Source organism: Scyliorhinus canicula, chromosome 14 (genome assembly GCF_902713615.1).
Source record: "Scyliorhinus canicula chromosome 14, sScyCan1.1, whole genome shotgun sequence".
Lineage (NCBI taxonomy): Eukaryota > Metazoa > Chordata > Chondrichthyes > Carcharhiniformes > Scyliorhinidae > Scyliorhinus > Scyliorhinus canicula.
The window spans coordinates 97,313,762-97,336,261 of NC_052159.1; the positions used below are offsets into that span (position 1 = coordinate 97,313,762).

At 40.0% G+C, this 22,500-nt stretch overlaps 1 protein-coding gene across 1 annotated transcript in view; it reads right to left on the bottom strand.

Annotated features, from left to right (window-relative positions):
• LOC119977507 (progesterone receptor-like) overlaps positions 1-22,500 on the bottom strand; it is a 411,675-nt gene that overhangs the window by 77,027 nt on the left and 312,148 nt on the right. Inside the window, exon 5 of the mRNA XM_038818543.1 lies at positions 14,309-14,611. Coding sequence (XP_038674471.1) covers positions 14,309-14,611 — 303 coding nt within the window. The remainder of the gene's footprint in view (positions 1-14,308; positions 14,612-22,500) is intronic.

A 22,500-nucleotide genomic window follows, 5' to 3' on the forward strand; every position in this document is an offset into this window, starting at 1 on the left:
CGAGTGGATGGTGAAGATCAAGGAGAAATGGGAAGTGGAGCTGGGAGGGGAGATCAATTTGGGAGTATGGAGTGAGGCACTGCGTAGGGTAAACGGGACCTCCTCTTGTGTAATAATGAGCCTGATACAGTTTAAGGTGGTGCACATGGTGCATATACCTCAGGCGAGAATGAGTGGGTTCTTTCAGGGGGTAGCATGAGTGTGAGAGGTGTGCGTGGAGGCCAGCGAATCACGTGCACATGTTATGGGGTTGCAAAAAATTGGGAAGATTCTGGGCGGGAGTGTTCATGGTCTTAGCCAGGTTAGTGGAGGAGGAGGTGGACCCGGACCCTTTGATGGTGATATTTGGGGTTTCAGAAAAGCTGGAGCTCATGGAGAGGAGGAAGGCCGATGTTGTGGCCTTCACCTCTCTGGTTGCACGCCGGCAAATTTTTCTGGAGTGGCGGTCGGCATCGCCACTGGGGATAGCGGCTTGGTTGGGTGACCTGTACTACTTCCTGCAATTAGAGAAGATAAAGTATGAGTTTAGGGGCTCTTCAGTAGAGTTTGAGGAAAGGTGGGGGATTTTTGTGACCGTGTTTGAGGGGCTGTTCGTCACGGCGGAAGGGGGGTGAAAAGGGGAAAAATCTGTACAGACTGTTGTCATGTGAGAGTACCTTTAAGAAATGGTTGTTTATAAATGGGTGTGTACATAAGTATCTGTAGTGAGAGTACCTTTAAGAAATGGGTGTTTATTACTGCAGTGATGTCAGAGAGTGGGTGGAGCTGGGCTGTCTGTCAGCGTTTCACTTTCGTTTTAGGTTGTTTGCTACAGGGTGTGTTTCAGTTTTGTTTTCAGTGTTGGAGCTGAAGCCAGACCAAGCAGTTGTTCTGCTGTTCTCTCTGCCATCAAAAGACTATCTCTTGATAATTTGGTGAATTCAGAATTATAAATGTTCTCAGTAGTGAATATAAACCTAATGTGCTTCTGTTAAAAGGTGTTTCTTTTGTCTTCTGGATGTTATTTGGAAAGTTATTAAGCATTACTTAGTGTTGTATTCTTTGGGGTTGTATTTGAATTAATGGTTGCAAAGATGTTCACTTTCTGTTTTAAAAAGGTTAACTTGAGTTCATTGAATAAACATTGTTTTGCTTTAAAAATACTTTTCCATTTCTGCTGGACCACAACTGTAGAGTGGGCTGTGTGCTCCCCATAACACAATCTATTAAAAGTTGTGGGTCAGGTGAACTTCATGATACACTTTGGGGTTCTCTAAACCCTGGCCGATAACAAATTGGGCGCTCGTCCGGGATAAAAGTCTATCTATTGGATTGGCTAAGTGAACTTAAAGGCAGCGAGAGGTGAGCATATTGTGGTTGCTTATCCGGTGTGGTATTCTAGTTTAAGTGGGGAGTGTGTTCTGGACAATGGCTCTTTCAGAGGCTCTGAAGTGTTTGGGGGTGGAGACGGTCACACGCAGTACCTTATGGACAGAGACTAAAAGCAGACTGTTAGATTTGGCAAAAACATTGCAGTTAACATTACCTGACCAAATGCGAAAAGGTGAGGTAATTATGGCGGTGGCTAAGCATTTAAAGTTGCCTGAGATACCGTTTGACTCATTGGAAATGGCAAAAAATCAGTTACAAATTAAACAAATGGAACATGAGAAAGAATTAAAGCAGCTTGAATATGAAAGAGAGGAAAAAGAGAGAGAGTGGCAAAGGAAAAAGAGAGAGTGGAAAAAGAAAGTGAAAGAGAGAGAGAGAGGAAAAAAGAGAGAGAGGAAATAGGAAAGGAGAGAGCAGAAAAGAGAAAAGAAAGAATAGCCCTAGCAGAACAAACAGAAAGAGAAAGGGAGATATAGATCAGGGAAAAAGATAAAGAGAGAGAATTTGAACTTCAGAAAATGGCCATGAAACATGACAGTCAGTTAAAATTGGCAGACGTAAAGGGGAACGTACAGTTAGAGGATTGTGATGAGGATAGTGAGAAAGAGTGTCAAAGTCGAAGGCTTGGTGTGAATCTATTTAAATATGTCCAAGCATTGGCAAGGTTTGACGAGAAGGAGGTCGAAGCCTTTTTCATTTCACTTGAGATGGTAGCTAAACAAATGAAATGGCCACAGGACATGTGGGTATTACTGATTCAAACAAAGCTGGCAGGCAGAGCTAGATAAGTGTTTGCATTACTACCGGATGAGGTATCTGGGACGGATGAGCAGGTGTAAAAAAACCATCTTAGGTACATATGAACTACAGACAAAGGTTTAGAAATTTAAGGAAAGAATTTGGTCAAACATACATGGAGTTTGAAAGGCTCAAACAGAGTAATTTCGATAGGTAGATAAAGGCTTTGAAAATAGACCAAACGTATGAAGCTCTCAGAGAAATTATACTTTTGGAAGAGTTTAAAAATTAAATTCCTGATGTAGTGAGAACTCATGTGGAGGAACAGAGGGTTAAAACTGCAAGGCTAGCAGCAGAAATGGCAGATGATTATGAATTAGTTCATAAATCAAAGCTTGGTTTCCGACATCAGTTTCAGCCTTTGAGGGAAAGAAGCTGGGGACATGAGAAATACTCAAGTGATCTGATGGGAGATAATAAGGAGTGTACCTCAGATTAAAAAAGAAATCCAGGAGGGTGGAAAAGAAATGAAAAGTTTCAAATGTTTTACTGTAATAAACTAGGCCATGTAAAGTCACAATGTTGATGGTTGAAGAAAAGCACTGGGAAGGCTGATGTGGTAAAACAGGGCAAGACAGTGGGATTTGTTAAAGTGGTAAAGGAGAGCCCAAGTGAAGTGAAGGAGGTGCAAAAGATTGTACAGTCTAATCAAGAGGTGATTGATAAGAAGGTACTAGATATATTTAAATAATTTACTTGTGTGGGTCAAGTTCACTCATGTGTATCAGGAGGAGCAGGTAAAGCCACAATTTTAAGAGATACGGGAGCTAGTCAATCTTTAATGGTAAGAGATGAGGTGTTATGTAGCTTGGGAAGAAGGTTGCAAGAAAAGGTGGTAATATGTGGAATTAAGGGTGAGAGGAGTAGCGTTCCATTATATAAATAAGGTTGGAAAGTCCAGTGAAGAGTGGTGAAGTGGTAGTAGGAGTAATAGAGAAATTATCTTTTCCAGGAATACAGTTTATCTTGGGTAATGATATAGCTGGATCGCAGTTGGGAGTGATGCCTACCGTGGTTAATAGGCCAGTGTAAAATCAGACAACTGAAGTGTTGAAGGACGAATATCCAGGGATTTGTCCGGATTGTGTAGCAACAAGGTCACAATCATAGGTTAAGTCAAGAGGAGAAATCAAAGAGTGAAGATGAAGTTGAAGTGCAATTATCATAAACGATTTTTGATCAGATGGTTGAAAAAGAACAAGAACAGGTGGAGGATGAGGTGGATATTTTTAGTTCAGGAAAATTGGCAGAGTTACAACAGAAAGATGTAGAAATAAAATGGATGTAATGGAAAGCATACACGGAACAGGAATCTAAGTGTATACCAGAGTGTTATTACCGTAGATGTGATGTCTTGATGAGAAAATGGAGACCATTACATGTGCAGGCAGCTGAAAAGTGGGCAGAAGTTCACTAAGTAGTATTGCCGGTAGGGTTTAGAAAAGAGGTGTTGCGAGTTGCACGTGAGGTACCAGCGGGAGGTCATTTGGGAATAAGGAAAACTCAAGCTAAAATCCAGAAACATTTTTATGGGCCTGGACTACATAAAGCTGTAGTTAAATTTTGTCAATTATGTTACACATGTCAAGTGATAGGGAAACCTCAAGCAGTGATAAAAACCAACGCCCTTAATACCCATTCCAGCATTTGAGGAACCTTTTACAAGGGTCCTAATTGATTGTGTTGGACCGCTTCCCAAAACAAAAAGTGGGAATCAATATCTTTTAACGATAATGGATATGTCTACTAGGTTTCCAGAGGCCATTCCAGTACGTAATATTACAGCTAAAGAGATTGTGAAGGAGTTACTTAAATTCTTTACTAGCTATGGACTACCCACAGAAATACAATCTGATCAAGGATCAAATTTTACCTCAAGGTTATTCAAAGAAGTTATGGATAGCTTCAGAATAAAACGATTTAAATCAAATGCGTACCATCCAGAATCGCAGGGAGTGTTAGAAAGGTGTCATCAGACATTAAAGACAATGTTGAGGGCTTATTGTCACGATTATCCAGAGGGTTGGGATAAAGGAATTCCATTTGTACTGTTTGCAATTAGGGATGCACCTAATGAGTCATCCAAATTCAGTTCTTTTGAACTAATTTTTGGTCTTGAGGTTAGAGGACCACTTAAATTGATTCAGGAAAAATTGGTGCGTGAGAAATCAGAACTTACATTATTATATTACGTGTCAAATTGTAGGGAACAATTAAATAGAGCAGGTGATTGGCTAGACAACATGAATAAGTTGCATAAAATGTGATGAAACGGATAGCGGACAACAAATCCAAAGTACGTAGTTTTGCCAGTGGAGATAAAGTTTTAGCATTCTTACCAATGGACGGTGAACTTTAAAAGCAAGGTTTTGTGGACCTTATCAGACTGAAAGGAAATTAAGTGAGGTGAATTATGTGGTAAAAACACCAGATAGAAGGAAGACTCACCGAGTGTGTCATGTGAATATGCTTAAAAGGTACTTTGAAAGGGAAGGAGAGAAAAAGGAGGAGGTTTAAATGATTCTAACTCCAAGTGATGAACCAAATCCAGATGACTGTGAATTTGACATAACTCAAATTAAATTGGAAAATGAGGATGTTCTTAAAAATTGGGATAAATTGTTGAGTTACCTTCCAGAGGATAAACGGACTGACCTGAAAGAGTTATTGATATCACATGGGCAAGTTTGTGGAGATAAATTGGGAGGTACTAAAATGGCTATACATTATGTAGATGTGGGAAAGGCTGTTCCGATCAAACAATATCCATACAGACTTTACCCTTTAAAATTGGCACAGGTTAACAAAGAGATTGAGAGTATGCTTAAAAATGGCATAATTGAAGTGGGTTGCAGCCAATGGAGCTCACCCATAGTGATGGTACCTAAACCAGATGGTACCCAACGATTGTGTGTGGACTATTGAAATGTTGATGCAGTTACAAGAACGGACTCTCATCCTATCCCACGTTTGGAGGATTGCATTGAGAAAGTGGGACAATCAGCTTTTATTTCCAAATTGGATTTACTTAAAGGTTACTGGCAGGTACCTTTATCCGAAAGGGCAAAGGAGATTTCAGCTTTTGTGACTCCAGATGGTATCTACCAATTCAAAGTTACGCCAACGCACCAGCCACATTTCAACGGTTAACTAACAAAGTTGATTCAGGATTACCCAATTGTGCGGTATACATCGACGATCTGGTAACTTTGAGCCAGACATGGAAAGAACATTTAAACCATCTGATGGAGTTAGTCGGTCGACTTCAGGAGGCGGGTTTGGTGATAAACCTAGCCAAAAATGAATTTGGAAAAGCCCAAGTCACTTTCCTTGGCCATGCAATCGGAAAGGGTTGAACGGTCACACGGGATGAGTCTCAGATTTCCGAATAATGTGGACAGCAACCGCCGTGTGTTTAAAAAACAATTTAATCTGTTTCTTACTGCAGTAAATTTAGGAGATCAATCAGATTTGCGTAAGTTGTCGATGCTCCTAACAGTGGCAGGGCCCGAAGCAATTGCTACGTTTAATACATTTACATTTGCAAACGATGAAGATAGTAAAAAATTTAACAAAGTAATTTGAAGATCTGATGAACATTGCACCCCCAGAAATAATGAAATTTATGAATGCTATGTGTTTGCATCACATTTAAAGAAGACAGAAGAGTCCATAGATCATTTCATCACAGATTTAAAGTTTAAAGCTAAAACCTGTAATTTTTCTGCGATAGAATCTTCCATGATTCGGGACAAATTGTGTTTGGAGTGAATGAAAATAAGCTGAGTGAATGGCTGCTGAGGGAATCAGATCCGTCCATCAAACAAACAGTTAAGATTTGTCAGGTTCACAAGCTAGCAGCACATTGTAAAATGTTTCTCAGTACTGGCGGTGTCTTATTGGACGAATGCACTCCGGTTGCCGCGCTTTGTACAGAAAGGCGGGAAACCTCCCAAAAGAGGAAAAGTTCCTGCAGCTCCTTGCACACCAACAAACAGGTTAACGATCAGGGCAAAGTATTTATGTGTAAAATATATGGTCAAAAGCACAAATTAAGCCAGTTTCCAGGGTTTTGGTAAGTTTTGTTCCAGACGAAAAGGAAAAAAATCACTTTGCTCAGAATTGTTACTCTAAGCTCAATGCCAGATCAGTCAGCACAGTGGAAGACACAGTCTTCAGTGGTGAAACATAATTGTTTGTTGGAGTAATAACAGAGAAGAAGAATATTTTGGAGACATCAAAAAATTCTCCAGCACTTAAATAAATGCAAACTGATGCTCCATTAAAAAGAGATGCGGTTGATGAGGACAAATGGCTGCGACCTCTTGACGTGAACAGTACAGGGGTCCAATTGAAGTTAGACACTGGTGCTGAAACCAATTTAATCAGCATGACTAATTTGAAGAAATCACAAAATATCTTTGAGAGATTATGATGGTTCAAGCATCAAATGTTATTCTGCTTGTGACTTGAGTGTGGTGGTGAAGAACAGTTTAATCTGTCCCATTGTCTATTGTATCCGAGGGCTTGGATTCTTTATTAGGTGATCAGTCCTGTGAAGAATTAGGTCCAGTGCAGTTGGTATACATCCACAAAGGACTGGATTAACACTCCACCGATTTTGAGAACACTATCAACAAATTCAGCGTTGTGTTCACGAGTGCACTACCATTCAGCAACGAGTTACAATTTAAAGAAGCACCGATGCATAATATTCATAGGGAAATTGTTGAAGATGTGGATCTGCATGTCAATCTCATTTCTAATCTATCATCTGTATCATATACGAAACCACAAGTTATAAAGAAGATAGGAGAACCTACCAGTGGGATACATTCCAAGTTATGTGTGAAACAAAAAAATGATGATGCTCGTATAGGCATGAATCCCAAAAATCTTCACAAAAAAGTATACATATCGTAAAACAATCATTACAGAAAGCAATGGACAGCCAATCTGATCCCGCAAAATCATGTTACAAAGCTTTACCAATGTCACACGGTAAAGCACCAGCAGGGTTACTCATGAATAGAAGGGAACACCTCCATATTTGTAAAAGGAGGCGAATTCAGTGGAACTGCAAAAAATGCAAAATATTAAAGTAAAACAAAAGCAGTTCTATGCTAGAGTGTCTAGAACTTTACTACCACTGAGTAGTGATGACAGTGTGAGGATAGAAGATTCAGGCAATTGATTGAGAAAAGCCATTGTACTTGAAGAAGTAGCACCTCATCCTACAATGTACAGACAGAGGAAGGGTTGGTTTTAAGAAGAAATTGTCGTGCATGTGTTGGTTTTAAGACAAAATCGTCACACACTCTCGAAAACCAGAGAAAACATTCACAACAATGTGATGGATGACAAATCTATGTCAGATTTAACATCAGCTGCAGTGGCAGATAGTTCAACAGTTCCTGAGCACAAGAATGTCATGGAGAGCATTGAATCTACAAGTTCTGAGCAGCAAGGTCAAACTGAAAAGGTTAACCAGAGTCAGAAGAAAACGTGATCGAATCAATTTGTAGATTTGGACTATTTTTACATATTATGCTTGCTGTTCTTGTAATTTGTTAAACCAGTTTTAAAAATGTTAAAGAAAAAAATACTGTTACGACTCACAGGCTAATCATATCACTTGTAAATATACTGATGGCAATGTATTTATTTATTCAATCAAAGGAAAGGGGATGTAGTGATAGCATGGCTGTGTTGTAATTCACCAACTGACCACTAGGAGTCCCATTAGTATATAAGTGAATGTTAGAGTCAGGTGACCTCAGACTGACTAGGGAGTTGGGAAAGAAATAATGGTTTGTGCATGTTCATACTGATATTGATCTGTTCTTTTGTATATACTTGACCCACAGTTAATGTTAATAAATTGTTTGTAGCTTTATGATCCAGCTGATGATTCTGGACAAAATTAACAGTCACTTGGGCAAATGTGTGTTAATTAAGGGAACCAGGACAGATTTGTTAAGGGCAAACAAACTTTTAACAACTGCTTAACTTGGGAGTTTTTTGATGCGGTAACAGAGAGGGTAGATTAAAGTAATGTTATTGATTTGGTGTACACGAATTCCAAAAGGCATTTGACAAAATGCCACACAACAGATTTGTGAACAATGTTAGAGCTCCTGGAACAAAAGAGACACCCTGCTGGTGCGAGTGGCTCAATGGGAAATCCCATTTACAAGCCACAGGAGTATAGAATCCCATCAACAGTGCACTGCCAAGAAACATGCGACTGGGAAACCAGAGAATCCAGTCCCATATAAAATAAAAGTTACAATTCTGAACAGGGTGCAGAAGCCGCGGGTCCTTGGGGTATATGTGCACAAATTATTGAAGGCGGCCTGAGTGGATTGACATGGATAAGAAAGCAGACAGGATCCTGGGCTTTATATATGGGACATAGAGTACAAAATCAAGCAAGTTATGATGAACATTATAAAATGTCGGTTCAGCATCACACTTAAGGAAGGATGTGAAGCATTAGAGAGGGTGTAGAAAATATTTATGAGAATGATTTTAGGTATCAAGAACATTGGTTATGTAGACAGATTAGAGAAGTTGGGACTGTTATCCTTGGAGAAGGACGAGAGATTTGATCAAGGTATTCAAACTCATGCGGGATCTGGACAGAATAGATAGGGAGAAACTGCTTTCATTGGTGGAAAGATCCAGAATCAGAAGTCACAGATTTAAGGTGAGTGGCAAAAGAAGCCATGGCAACAGGAGGGGAAAACCTTTTTATGTAGTGAGTTTAGGATCTGGAATCTACTGCTGGAGAATGTGACAGTTGCAAATTCAAGCAAGCATGACTCCAAAGGGAATTGGATCCTTATCCGAAAAGATAAAATTTGTAGGCCAATGAGGGGAAAGGCAGGGGAGTGGTACTCGGTGACCTGCTCTTGCTGAATGGCTTCCTTCTGTGCTGTAACAATGCCATGATTCTAAAATCTTACTAACCTTATCCAATTGCAAAATACCTGAAAATGTATACATCATTCTAGGCCTGGATTTAATTCAACAATATGGGAATGGTGCCAGAATTGAATCCTTTGGATCACTGTCCATGGCTAACCAGTATGAAATAGTGCTTTTAACTCCTGTTTTCATTCCTCCTTTCGAGGCAACTTTCAACCCAATTTGTTATCCGACCCGAATCCCTTATTCTTTTCTCATAATCTCCCAGGTGGTATCTTATCAAAGGCATTCCTAAATACCATATGCACAATGAAGTCAGTCCCTCCATTTTATCCACCATGCTGTTTCTCTGAAGTAAATTACTACTGCATCTGAATCCTTTAATCAGAAGCAAGTGATAATTTAGAATTTTAGATACTTCATGAGAATTAGAAGCAAAAATCGATTATTGACTGGATAATGAAAGAACTGAACAACTGACCTTGTTTTTAGAAACTACCTTATTCATATTCTCGTGGATTGTAAAAGTGTAAGGAATAAATGTAGGTTCTGAGTGACGACTCAGCCAAAAATGGTAAATTACGTAACCAAACTGCTTGCATCAGCCTCATCTATGTGAGTTTTGTAAGTGTAGCAGGTTAAATATACTTGTACCGTTGAATCTGATAAAGTTAAACAATTCAACATGTATACTTCTGAACTTACCAAAACTAAATTTTGAAGTTTAAAAATTGAAATGAAAGTCCAATTAAACATCCTGTTCAAAACACATTCTCAATTCTGCCTCCCCATGTCACCTTCAACCAACTGCAATATAAACTAATATAAAACTAGAAAAGTCTGGATATACTCAGTGGGTCTGGCAGCATCAATCGGAAATGTAACTCTGTTTTTCTGCTCATAGCTGCTGTCAGACCTGCTGAATATTTCCAGAATTTTCTAGTTTTATTTCAGTTACCAGCAGCTACAGCATTTTGCACTTGTTTGTCCAATGTATAAAATGCACCATATGCAACATTGTACGGGCAATAGAGTCTACATACAACATAAATCCATGGTCGGAAAAATGGAAAGGTAATTTATTATCTAAATGGAGAGAAACCTCAGAGTGCTTCCGTGTAAAGGGATCTGGGTGTCCTCGTGCATGAATCGCTGATAACCAGTATGCAGGTAATAAGGAAGGCAAATGGAATTTTGGCCTTTAATGCTAAAGGAATAGAGTATAACAGAAGCTAAGTGTTTCTGTACTATTCAAAGCATTGGTGAGACCGCACCAGTACAGTTTTTGTCCCCTTATTTGAGGAAGGATATAGTTGCATTAGAGGCATTTCAGAGGAGGTTCACTAGAATGATTCCAAAGATGAGGGGTTTGCCTTATGAAGAGAGATTGAGCAGGTTAGGCCTATACTCTTTCAAGTTTCAAAAATTGAGAGGAGATTTAATTTAGGTATATACGATGATAAAAGGTATTGACAAAGTAGATGTAGAGTGGATGTTTCCTTTTGTGGGGCAATCTAGAATGTGAGATCATAGTTTTAGAATAAGGGGGAGCAGATTTAAAACTGAAATGAGGAGAAATTCCTTCTCTCAAGTGGTCGTGAAACTGTGGAATGCTGGAATTCACTACCCCAGGTGCAGTAGATGCCGGGAAATTGAATACAGTTAAGGAGGGGACAGATTGATTTTTAATTAGTAATGGGCTGAAGGGTTATGGAGATAGGGCAGGAAGTGAAGTTGAGGCCAAGAGGAGATCAGCCATGACCGTATTGTATGGCGGAGCAGCTCCGAGGGGCTGAATTGCCTGCTCCTAGATATTATGACATTTGTAACATATTTGCCATTGTTAATTAAACACTTAAAAAGATGATCAGAACTCAGTCATGGAATTGTTCTCCAACCTACCATTTAAAGAGAAATTGGCAAGTTGGATTAAAACTGATGGTGGGAGCAAAGGTTTTGTATACTGCAAGGAATAAAGTTGCAACTAGAATGATCAGAAATAAAACTGAAATAATGTTCTGTGGCTTTGTGACCATGTTAACTTTGGTTTGTTTTCCTGCACTATCTATGCTTTTAATCCTACCTGTACAATCGTTCTTATTTAGTACAAATCCAACATGAATTCTCTAGGGAAGGAAATAATAGACCTGAGACTTTACTTCTGTTGGTGGCTTTTAGAGAGCTAAATGCTCATAAATAACTTTCTTTTTTAAATGGTATATCTACAGTGGTTCAGAATTAGCTGTAGAAATAATATTGAGGCTGACAGCGCTCACTGTCATTGCAGTATAATCAGAGAGCAACTTCTGGCGACCACACATGCAAAATGAAATGCAGAAATTCGGAAGTTGTCATTCTCCCCAAAAGCTGCGCTATATTGGTATCATTTTGAGATGCTTGTCATTGAAACAAATGGAATGGAGTGAGGTTGCTGTTCTGAGGTTGACAATATCACTACTAAACTAACCAGAAAATTAAGGCATTTCTATTCCAGTATGAGTAAATTATTAATAGCATGATAAGACTTAATTACCTCCCAACAACTATCTCTCTTACACTAAAAATTACAACTTTGGATCCTCCTTCCTTAAAATGTTCATTATTGCTGGAAATTGTAAAAAGAAAAACGATTAAACAGAACTTTAAAAACTTTTTTCTGTTCCTTTTAATGCTCAATCTCAGTTCAATCTTGCTTTTCCTCCCTTTGTTTTGCTTTCTGTACCTGATTTGACATTGAATTAAATATTCTATCTGATGCTTCCAGGTCCGTCTGCTGCTTATTAACAATGGTTCAATTTGATTGCTTGAGGAGCTACACAATTTGCTGGTCCTGTTCACCCAGGTGCCAGAGGCACTGTAGACAATATTTTGACTCCCCAATTTACATTCAGTTTCAGTCCAAAATCCACAAAAAGTCAGTGGGAAAGTGTAAGTTTAATACAGAGCTGGTGCCATTCATTGGAAGCACCACTGAGAACAAAATCTGACCGTAGTCTCAGGATTAAAATGGGGAGAAATATCTTTACTCAAAGGATTGTGGATATTTGGAACAATCCACAGCAGAGGACTTTGGATGTTTAGTTGTAGAATATATCAAAGACATTCATAATTTTTTAGGAGATAAGAGACAAGAGAATCAAATGATCTGGGGTTTGGTGTGGACATGGAGTTCAGGTAGATTTTATCCATGATGTTTTGAATGGCACAGCAGACGTGATGGGCCATATGGCTTACTATGAACATAAGAACTAGAAGCAGGGGTATGTGCAGTGATTTGACCCTTATTCTGTCCTTAAAGGGACAATTACCACAGTGTGTTTTGAACACAGAGCAAACTTGAACTCTATAATGGGCAAATAATCCATAATGTCTAGAATCAGTAAAAATGATTATATGCAGCAGTCCCCAATTAATTAACACCTATGAATTCATGAAATCAATGCTCAGCTAAAGCAAACTGCTAGCAAGGAATCCATGCTGAAAGAGAGTGTGGCTCAGATACAGCATGACAAAATATATGGCAGAATTCTATGCCTTCTCGCAAGACAAGTTTGGTCATGGGGAACATAGACACTTAATTCGACAAATGAGGACCCCGTCACTTTCCCACTTCTGTCCTGGTTACGTTTAGGATGGGTAGGTTCCTAGACATCCTCCAAGCCCGTCGCCAATTAATTCCCACTTAAAAGTCTCATGTTGCCAGCAGCCCCATGGGAAGTCTAGCAATTAAACCTTGATGCGGTTGCTTGCCGGGGGGGGGGAGGAGGAGAGAGAGAGAGAGAGTAAAGAATAGGGCTTGCTGGGAGCCATAACTTTCCCTTACTGCACACTCCTCTCCCCCATGAGTGAGTGACCCCCGATACTTCTGTGTGGGGTGTTACCCCAAATACTTTGGGGAGGGGGGTCCTCCATGGCCCTGGGGGCTTGGGAGGGAGTTCAATTTTCTTGCTGATTGGGTAGCCCTTTAACGATGGCGCCCTGATCTCTGTGTTACCAGGCACGCCGGCTCTAGCAGACCCCGTCTTGGCAAAGTAATGGCACAAACTGCACCCCACAATTTCCAGACGATCTGGACAGAAAACGTAGCTGTGTTTCAGGAGAGAAACACGTCAGTTTTGAATCAAAACCTGAAACGTGGCCATTTTTAAAAAAAGATTCTTCCCTATATTTCTCTTTCTCTGAATGAATTAACTGTCCTCTAATATTGTATTAGTTATACAATTTACAAGTAGTTATTTAGAAACCCTATATCCTATTTTTACAGCCTGAAAAAAATCAATAGGATTTTGTTAAATTTATGAATTTGACATTGTTCATATTATTCTGCTGGTAATTGTAATGCAAATGTGCTTACTGTCAATCTCCAAGGAAAATGTTAGTCTATATTTTTTTTCCATGACTGAATGATCCTTTTACTTAGTCCCGTTTTCTTTGGTTGACATTGGTCACATTTCATTTGGGGTAACAGCAGGAAACCAGGGGATCTTCTTCAAAACTTCCACTCACATTATTCTCAGCCAAGCATCAGAGGGCAGCTCAGTATTAACACACCATCAATAATTCTGTCCTTCTTGTGGGAGGTCCCCTAATTTTCATAAAATGTGGCTCACAATAGCACAGCTTTAAGCTGTTCCCTGATGATGTGGGGGATCAAAACCAAGACCTGTTCCCACTCCACTGTTATTTCCTTGGCAATGTACATTGCGGCTCTGAAATGCTTTGTTGCTAAGCTGAGAGCAAATCAGTTTCATGTATGCTATCTTTGGAATTGAAACTTAACAGCAATTTCACCAGGTAAGGAAACTTTAACACCATTTGCAATGAACACAGGAGAGCTGATTTTAACTTTCAATGTAGAATACAAATTGCTTGGGCAAATGGATTGTATAGGGAGTTGAGGTGTACTCATGGTTGATGTGGGAAATCAGAATATGATTTTGCTGCAAGTAGATGTTCTGCTCAGGTTAGAGATTCAGGCACATTTTTAAGATCAAGTACAGGCAGCTTGCATTTTGCATCTGATTTTACGCTACATACGAGTACTTTACGGTGACAGTGAACTCAAAAACGTGTTGGTTCTGCTGTTCAGCAATGAAACCTTTCATCTTGATGACCATAACATCACCAGAAAGGGACTAAAGATACAGAATGTAGTGTGTGCCGTGTTGTCTAATGATTGGAACATTATCTCTTAAACTCGTATGGTTACCTGGTACAGATTTGGCCCATTTAACAACAGCTACAAGTTGCCTCTCACATAGCCTGTTCAGGCTGGTTAGCAGATAGTTAGGAGAGTCTGGTTGACTGTTATCATAGCCTGCATAAACAACTTCTGGCTCAATTATCTGTAAAATGGAAATGAGTGTCGGCGTGAACTGGACCCCTCGAGCTGAATGTAATGAGACCTTTGGCATTGCAACTGGACTGACAGTGGATAATGTCATTTCGGACTGCAGAGAAGATGGGCTGTTTCCGATGTTCTTTAGTTTACTGAATTTCCTTAGCTTTCGGGCTGAAAAACAAAAGATAATTGCCTGTTCAACAACTGAACTTTCAATACAATATCCATTACTGTTCAGTTTACAGGCTTATGCTTCACAATTATCCAAACCAATGTCTACATTATTTGGATTTTATTTGATCTTACTTTTCTCAGCTTCCTGAATTTCCAAATTCAGTTTCCTCTGAATGCATAAATAAATAAGCTGTTTTCTCTTTAACATAATGGTAAATCACATTTTATGTGAGGAGATATAATGAGAAATAAAATTTGATGTTGCCAGGCATCAGCACTTTGACACTGACGAGGCAAAAGTCGTTTGAGACTATGTGGCAAGATCAAAGGCATTTATATTACAAGGAGTAAGCTTCCTATAATGTTACTTAAAGAGAAAGAAAATGTAGGGACGTGCTTTCAATTTAAAATACGATTCCTAGCTAAACAATGCTTAGAAAAGAATATTTAAATATCTCTTACCTCTTAGGAGAAGTCCTTATTTTCATTTCAATTTTTCAGACCCTGATTCTGGGTCTCCCCTCTCTGCAGGGAGCCACTCTGAAGATGTCAGTTATGGGAGCGGCAGTGACTGCCTTCATAGTGAACCCTGTACCATTAGCATCCAGACCAATCTTGATGCAGGTTGGGAAGCAGGTGAGCTGAGAAAAGTCAATGCCAGCTGGGTATCCAGGCACACCCAGCTGCTATTGACTTCTGTAGGCTCCAATGTCTCTTGTTAACTGGCCGAAAACTTCCCATCGTTACAAAAACTTTCTAATGGAAATTTGATAAAAATAACAAATGGGAGTGTATAAGCTGATGAGTGCGGGAAGTCAGGAGAGGGAAAAAAAGCACCCCTGAAAGTTGTCGTCAGGGAGAAAAACCCTCTGATGCCTGGCAATATTATCTGTCAAACTTCATTGCAAGTGACATATAGTTTGCATATATGCCATCCAGATTTACCATCTTGGTAAATGTTTTCATATACAGACCACACTGATTCAAAAGATAGATTTTATGAATTCACACGCTCTTGTGTGCCGGAAGCATGGAATGGTGAATTCTACCCAATTTAGCGCACCAAAATTTTAGCTCAATTTTTGATCTAAAATGGAGAAGATTTTATACCGAAATCACAGTTTTGCAATCACAGTAATTTCACATTCAGTCACTTATCATGTGCACCAGGGGCTCGGGCATCCCCAGTGCAAGTTATAAAAGAAAAATCATGGGTGTAACTTTGCGCAATCTTTGTACACAAGGTAAAAAAAACTGTACCTATTTTTAATTAACTCTTAATCGCTGTGAAAAAAAACATGGACTTCTTCAACTGTTTTGTTTAGAAATATTTATTAATCCAGGGACCAACATAGGTTTTGGTCAAAAAAAAAATTAGCAAAATGCCTGTTTTGCAACCACTGTACCAAAATCTGAGCAAAGCACGTGTAATTCGTAGATACCGAAAGTGAGAACTGGCGTCATTAGTGGCAAAGACAAATATTAGCCAATTGCGGCACATCAGCATTAAAGATCTTTTGCGCCTCTGAAGCAGCTGAAGAGCCACTCAATCCCTACAAATTTTGAAAAGCTTGCTGCAGAGCACACTATTGCCGGCTAAAATTAGTTAAATGCTTGTAGCGCAAAAAGCCAGGTTTAATGGAGAGGGTCTGCAAGAGAAAGTAGGCACCATCATGAAGTGACGCAACCACATTTTTTTCATGGGGGAGGCCAAACCCCTTAGCTTGTAAAGTAGGCAAAAGCATTGCAGTTTTTCAGCACTGTCTTCACGACTCAGAGGACGACCTGGCAGGAGGTCTGGAAGAAGGCGGACAAAGTTAAGGCATGAATATTGTTGTAAAGTAGGTGCAACAGACATTTCTGAACATGAAGGAAAGTTGTAGTTGTACAAGATAATGCAAAATGCTTCACTGACACAGATGTTAGCAAGTATATAGCAAGTAAGGTATTCGAAGGGGAATAAAAGCAGCATCATGCAAATTACATTGTTTCATGCTAGGAAAGTATTTGTACTGCAAGAAGGATTTTTTTCTGCGCTAAATCATTGCTTCTCTATCCCCAGGGCTCCTCTGCTGAAAAGCAATTTTTATACAGAATAAAATGGCAACAAATAGTGAACCCCAGAACTAGATACTAAAGGACTAGATACAGCAGTGTAGGCATTGGGAGGGTCGGAGGGGGCATGACCCCCCTCCCTCCCCCCACAACCCCTAACAAATCATTTTGAGGTTAGCTAAATCTTCATGTCTGAACATGGCCAAAAATTAGTGAAAACAATTTACTTATTTAACTTTGAAATTCTTGTTGATATATTTGAGCCAGACGCTAATGGCAAAGTGACATTGGAAGATGTTGCTGTGATTATTCTGTGCCAAGCCAGCCAAATCTGGATGTTTATCCAATGTCCACACCCAGCCCTAATCTTTTAGCCTGAGCTCTGCCTCTACTGAAGGTCAGCTTGTTTCAGCTGAGAGAGTTGGCCTCAACTCTCCTCACCCACCCACGTCTGCTGTGGAGGGGAGAAAACTAATCAGAATTCCCACTCTAGATTGCTTTCCAGTAATGTCTTTTGGAAATTAATATGTGTGAATGTCAGAAAATGATGGTTTGTCTAACTGATTACACCTTCAGTTGAGTACTCTGCGGCACTCACTGTCCAGGTTCACACAGTTTCGAGAACTGATGGAACCAGACTTACCCCATCCAGCAAGTTTGTAATGGTTACAAAAATAAATTAGTTTTCTTAAAATACTGCTCTTCTGTGGACAATAAAAGATTCTTCACACATACCTGTGTGAATCTTTTAATAACTGTAGACGGTAAGGATGCAACTTTGGTATAGGTGATTTCCCAATGGGTTGATGTGAAGATTCTTGTTTTGTGGTGACCAGGAACCCTGGAAAATGGATTTGTGAAACATGATAGCCCAGTCTTCTTTGCTGGAATGTATGTGTGGAAGACTGTTTCAGATAGGGATTAAAGGTTGCTGACTCTCCAGACTTGCCCAGGTAATGAATCTGCTGGACACTGCTTTAAGCAATTTTGGGAGAGAAAAAAATCACAGGAGCTCTAAAACACAAGATTGTGTATTTTTTCCATTTTCTTTGAATATATAATTTCCTATTCATAAAAGTGTTGAACAAGAAGAAAGGGCCATTTACTGTGTGACCAATTGGAGACAGACGGTCAGGTGGTGAAATCTGCAGGAATTATGTCAAGCTAGAATTGGCGACCCTAGTAGAGATAATGGTATGCATGGGACAAGGACCACAATGCACCTCATCAAGGTAATAATATTCTAAATGAGCAGGGCCATTCGCACTATGCCAACCATTTTCCGCTAGATAGTTTTGATGCTGCATGCTTCCTCCATAAAAACCTCCCAGATGGACCAATGTTTTATCTTAAAATGGAGTTTAAGAAAAATTGATGTGTTCAGATATAATTCAGCATGATGGCACAACTGCTAAATAAGCCAAAGATAAATTGATCCAGCAGGTTCACAGAAAGTGGATTCACTCAGAAAATACTAGAAGAGAATGAAACCTGAAATTAGAAAACAAAACCCTCTCATGTACTGAATTGGTGATTGATGCAGAACAAGGGAATATTCTCTATTGATCCAAAATGGTTCAATCTTTAGTAATGATTCAATGAGTAAATGCACCACATGGTTCCAGGTTCGATTGCTGCTCTGTGCTAAGTTAACATGGACAGTGATAAGATACAATGCACAGAGTTGGCAGGGAGACAACTCTGCCTTGAACGTTTGGCTCAGTCTCGGGCACTATTAATTACAGGGCCAGAAAAAGTGAAAGACTCGGTCAAAAAGCTAGTTGATTTTGCAGTATCTGCTCTATGATAATGTGATACAAGTACAACTGTTCTGGCATGGTATGAACCAAGGGAGAACTGTACATCTCACGCATGATACAACATTCAAAAATAATCAATTATTCGAGTATAAATAAATAATGCTCATATTTCTGGCTGGTCAAAGCTCCGCTTCTAAATTGAACCTTGACATAACGTAATCTCACACTTTGTAAGGTACATTCAAAAATGCACTGAGCTAATAAAGGGTAAATCCATGGCAAGAAATTCAATGTCTAGCGCTTTTCTAGACGATTTTGTTCAACAGGAAACTGAGAACTGTACATAATATTAATTGATTTTGAGGATCAGCATTTTCTAGAGTGTGCATTTGGTTAGATTCTCCCCAGTTAGCAAAATGTCAAATGAATTAGCTTTAAATTGAAAGGGCAGCATGCTACATAAAGTTAACACCATGTTCCCAGCCCAATACAAAGGGAGGGAGGGCTCAACCTATTGGACTCTCTACTGATTTATGAAATTCTTGTAATTTACTTTAGAATATGGAACATCAAAATTAGACCAATTCACTCAGTCTGTAGCACAAGTGGATAACTTAAAGGCTACAGTGGAGCAAAAGCCTGGTCACATGTCTGGTCATCGTGACATCTCTTGAATTGGTATAGCTTCCAGACATAGAGGGACCGGATCCAAAAAAGGATATAAATCTGAGTTGGAATGAACATCTGATGTTACAAAAGGAAACTTAGCCTAGAGAATCATGCGTCCCTCGTGAGGGTGAGATCTTGCCAAATAGCACATTAAAGCAAGCTATTCAGTAGAGCAAGATTCACATTGATCCCCTGTATGTGCAGGACTTGTGGAAAGAATCGATAAAACCTCTGCTAATGAACTTCAAAACACTTAATCATAATTTAACCAAGACACCAGTTATTGGAAAGGCTAGCACTCAAGATCATAAACAAAATAAATCCAGTAATGGCAGAACAATATTTAAATAGACTTTGTGACATATTTTGAGGCAAGGAATTAATTTAATAAGTTGTGGACTTGGATCACTCGCTCAGAGCCACTTCAAATCTTGAACGAACAAACTTTCTCAATACTCAACTATAAGAATCAGCAAAGTTCAAGCAGAGACTATTCAGCCCATCTGTTCTGGTACTAACTCCATATTGGAGATAATCACTGCAAGGCTACTATCCTGTTCTTCCTCCACCCTCCTTCATGAATATTCCATCTCAGTGAAAACAGCATGGAGGGATGGGGATTACACATGGTGGCATTCTTATTTCAGACGTTGGTTGGGGGGAATTTCTAGGCAAAATCAACAGCATTCAATGAACCAAGGTGTGCACCAGTTGGCAATTTCACAGCCAATGACGTCTGAGATTTCAGGACTGATTATAGGCGCTTTGAATATGCGAATCAGGAGTCTAATGCCTGTTTCAGGACCCAATATTAATTTGAACAAAATCTAAATGTGGAATGTGCATGTATACAGTATTGTGCTCAATTTTTCATTTCTGCGGTGACCTAAGCAGCTGTGTACAAAGGTCTCTAAAAAGATAGCTGGAGGAGGTAGAAGAACAGGCAAAACTTTCAGTTTTTGACATCAGGTTTTACTAAGTGAAAATTTCACGGTGGACAGTTAAAATTGAATTAGGGCCTGATTGACATCAAGCGAGCCTGATTTATTTATTCATGATGCACCTGCTGAGTTAGATGGTGCCTCAACCACCCAAAAAATAACAATGTTAAAATGACCATGAGGGCGGTAGAACAATGGAATGTCCACCACCTCTATTTCAGTACCTGGCACCCTTGATTGCTGGGTTGGAGTGAGAGTTTCCCTTCAAATCTCTAATAAAGCCAAAAATGCTTTTCGGAATTTCCCCTTAGGCTAAATGATAGACAATTTATTTTTCTACCTTGGCAATGAATATAAAAATTGTTTTAACGATTACATAAAATAATGGTCAAGTTTGGGTTGGGTGTTGGTGGGAGGGATGGGGCAGGGGTAGTTGAAAGGGTTAATGTCCTCAAAAATCAGGTTGTTGATCCAAACCCACCTTCAGCCACCCATATAGGAAGGTGGAAAGGCACCCAACCAACTCCAGATTTGCTGTGAGTCTCACTGTCAACCAGCTTCTCAACCTTAATTGGGGTCAGCTGGGTTTTCCAAGCCTCAGGGAACTCGGCAGTTACATTTAGCTGAGGACCCCTACCTCATGGATCTGGTATGTCACCCTGAGGAATCCACGATATTGGGCAAGTTCCTGCTCTCCCTCAGCCCCCAACCACCTACATGGCCCAAAAGGGCTCTGATTTAGACCTCCACCAGGCCCCCTAATATCATCCTCAGACTTTAGTTCCCTGCACCAGCCTTCTAATTTACTCCTCTCCACCCGAGGACCCTATCCCACAACCTCTCCCAGGACACTAATTCCACCCCATTAACACCCAGGATCCTAAGTTCCCCATTCCATAACCTGTGAGGGATGATACCATCTGTTTGGTTTTTTTTGTAAAAATTAGTTGATGTTGCGTTGTATTGGTACCAATGTGGAATGATGTTTCCTTGTTTAATGGTTAGTGTGATAAGTGGAATGTTATGTATTTGATTGTCAAATATTTGTTAATATTGACCGTTCGATAAGCAAAACATTCTCTGGACTCCCTTCACCCTCCCCCCCCCCCCCCCCCCCCCTCCCCCTCCCCCGGCCCCCTTCACTATCCTCCAGGACCATAGATTGGCAGCCTACCGGATCAACCGTCAACCCTCCTCACCCCAGTTGCCTGGTGGACCCCCTCCTCAGACTGGCCATGATCAACACATCAACACCCCTAACCCCTTTACCCAGAACGACTCTCCTCCTCTCTGTTCCAATAGAGAGAGGTACCTGGTGCTGTAAACCTCTCTGACTGACTCCCCACCTGACTGTCAATTCGGCTTGGCTTCTGGGAGCGGAAACAATCGATAAAGTCATGGCCTACTTATAGTGTTAAATCTCCACAGCGTGTGGGAGAATCTGACTTCCCACAGCTTTCAAACCCTCCATCTGCTGCAGATGGGTCAGGTAAGTCAAAATTCAGCCCCAGAACACAACAAACATGAGAAAATTCTATTACATAACAAACTGATTCTCAGAGAGATCATCATGAACAGTCTACCCCAGTCTTGATCTGACTTATAGTTGGTGCTTAAAGGTTTTTGTGGTTTTTCACTCAGAACAATCTACAACCCACCCAATGAATAATTTGAAGAAACTATGCCAATTAAATGACCCAGTAATTGGACATGAACCACCTGTCCTCTGTTCATGGTTTTTTTGTTTCCATTGAAATCAAGAAATATAACACGATAAAGTACACCTGTGCTACATTTCAGAGGGAAATAAACTATTTGTTGATAAAATAATGTTATTAATGTGACGATGATGTTGCATTTAGAACAAGCAAATTAGTTTCAATTATTGTGCATCAAATTCAAAAAAATGTTGCTTTTAAAAATTATCCTAAAAGGTAAAAGTAAGGTTATGAGGGGTAATTTTCTGACTATAGGCACGATTTAATGGAAAAGAAACAAAAGAGTTCTTTGGCGCATGCTTAGCAGGGTGTTTCCTGGTGCTTGCAATGCTGAGAATGACAGCGCTAATAAGCGGGACTGCTTCTTTCCTGGGCCCCACCGAGGTCGCATTTAGACTCATTTCCTGCATTAACCTGCTCAGATCAGTGCATTCGTCAGTGCAGGAAGAGATCAGGGCATCATTTTCAATCTCTGAAACCCCATCGCGACTTCCGGACCCTCCCAATGCCTTAACGTACCAATTGAGGGAATCAACTACTTCCTGTGGTCACGGATTCTACAGGCTCACCACTCTCTGGGTGGAAAATTCTCCTCATCTCTGTCCTAAATGGTCTCCTCTGTATCCTCAGACTGTGCCCCCGATTCTGACTGTGCCCTCGGTGCTGGACACACCCACTATCTGGATCATCTTTCCTGCATCTCCCCTGTCCAGTTCTGTTAGAATAGGCAGGGTGGGGCAGGG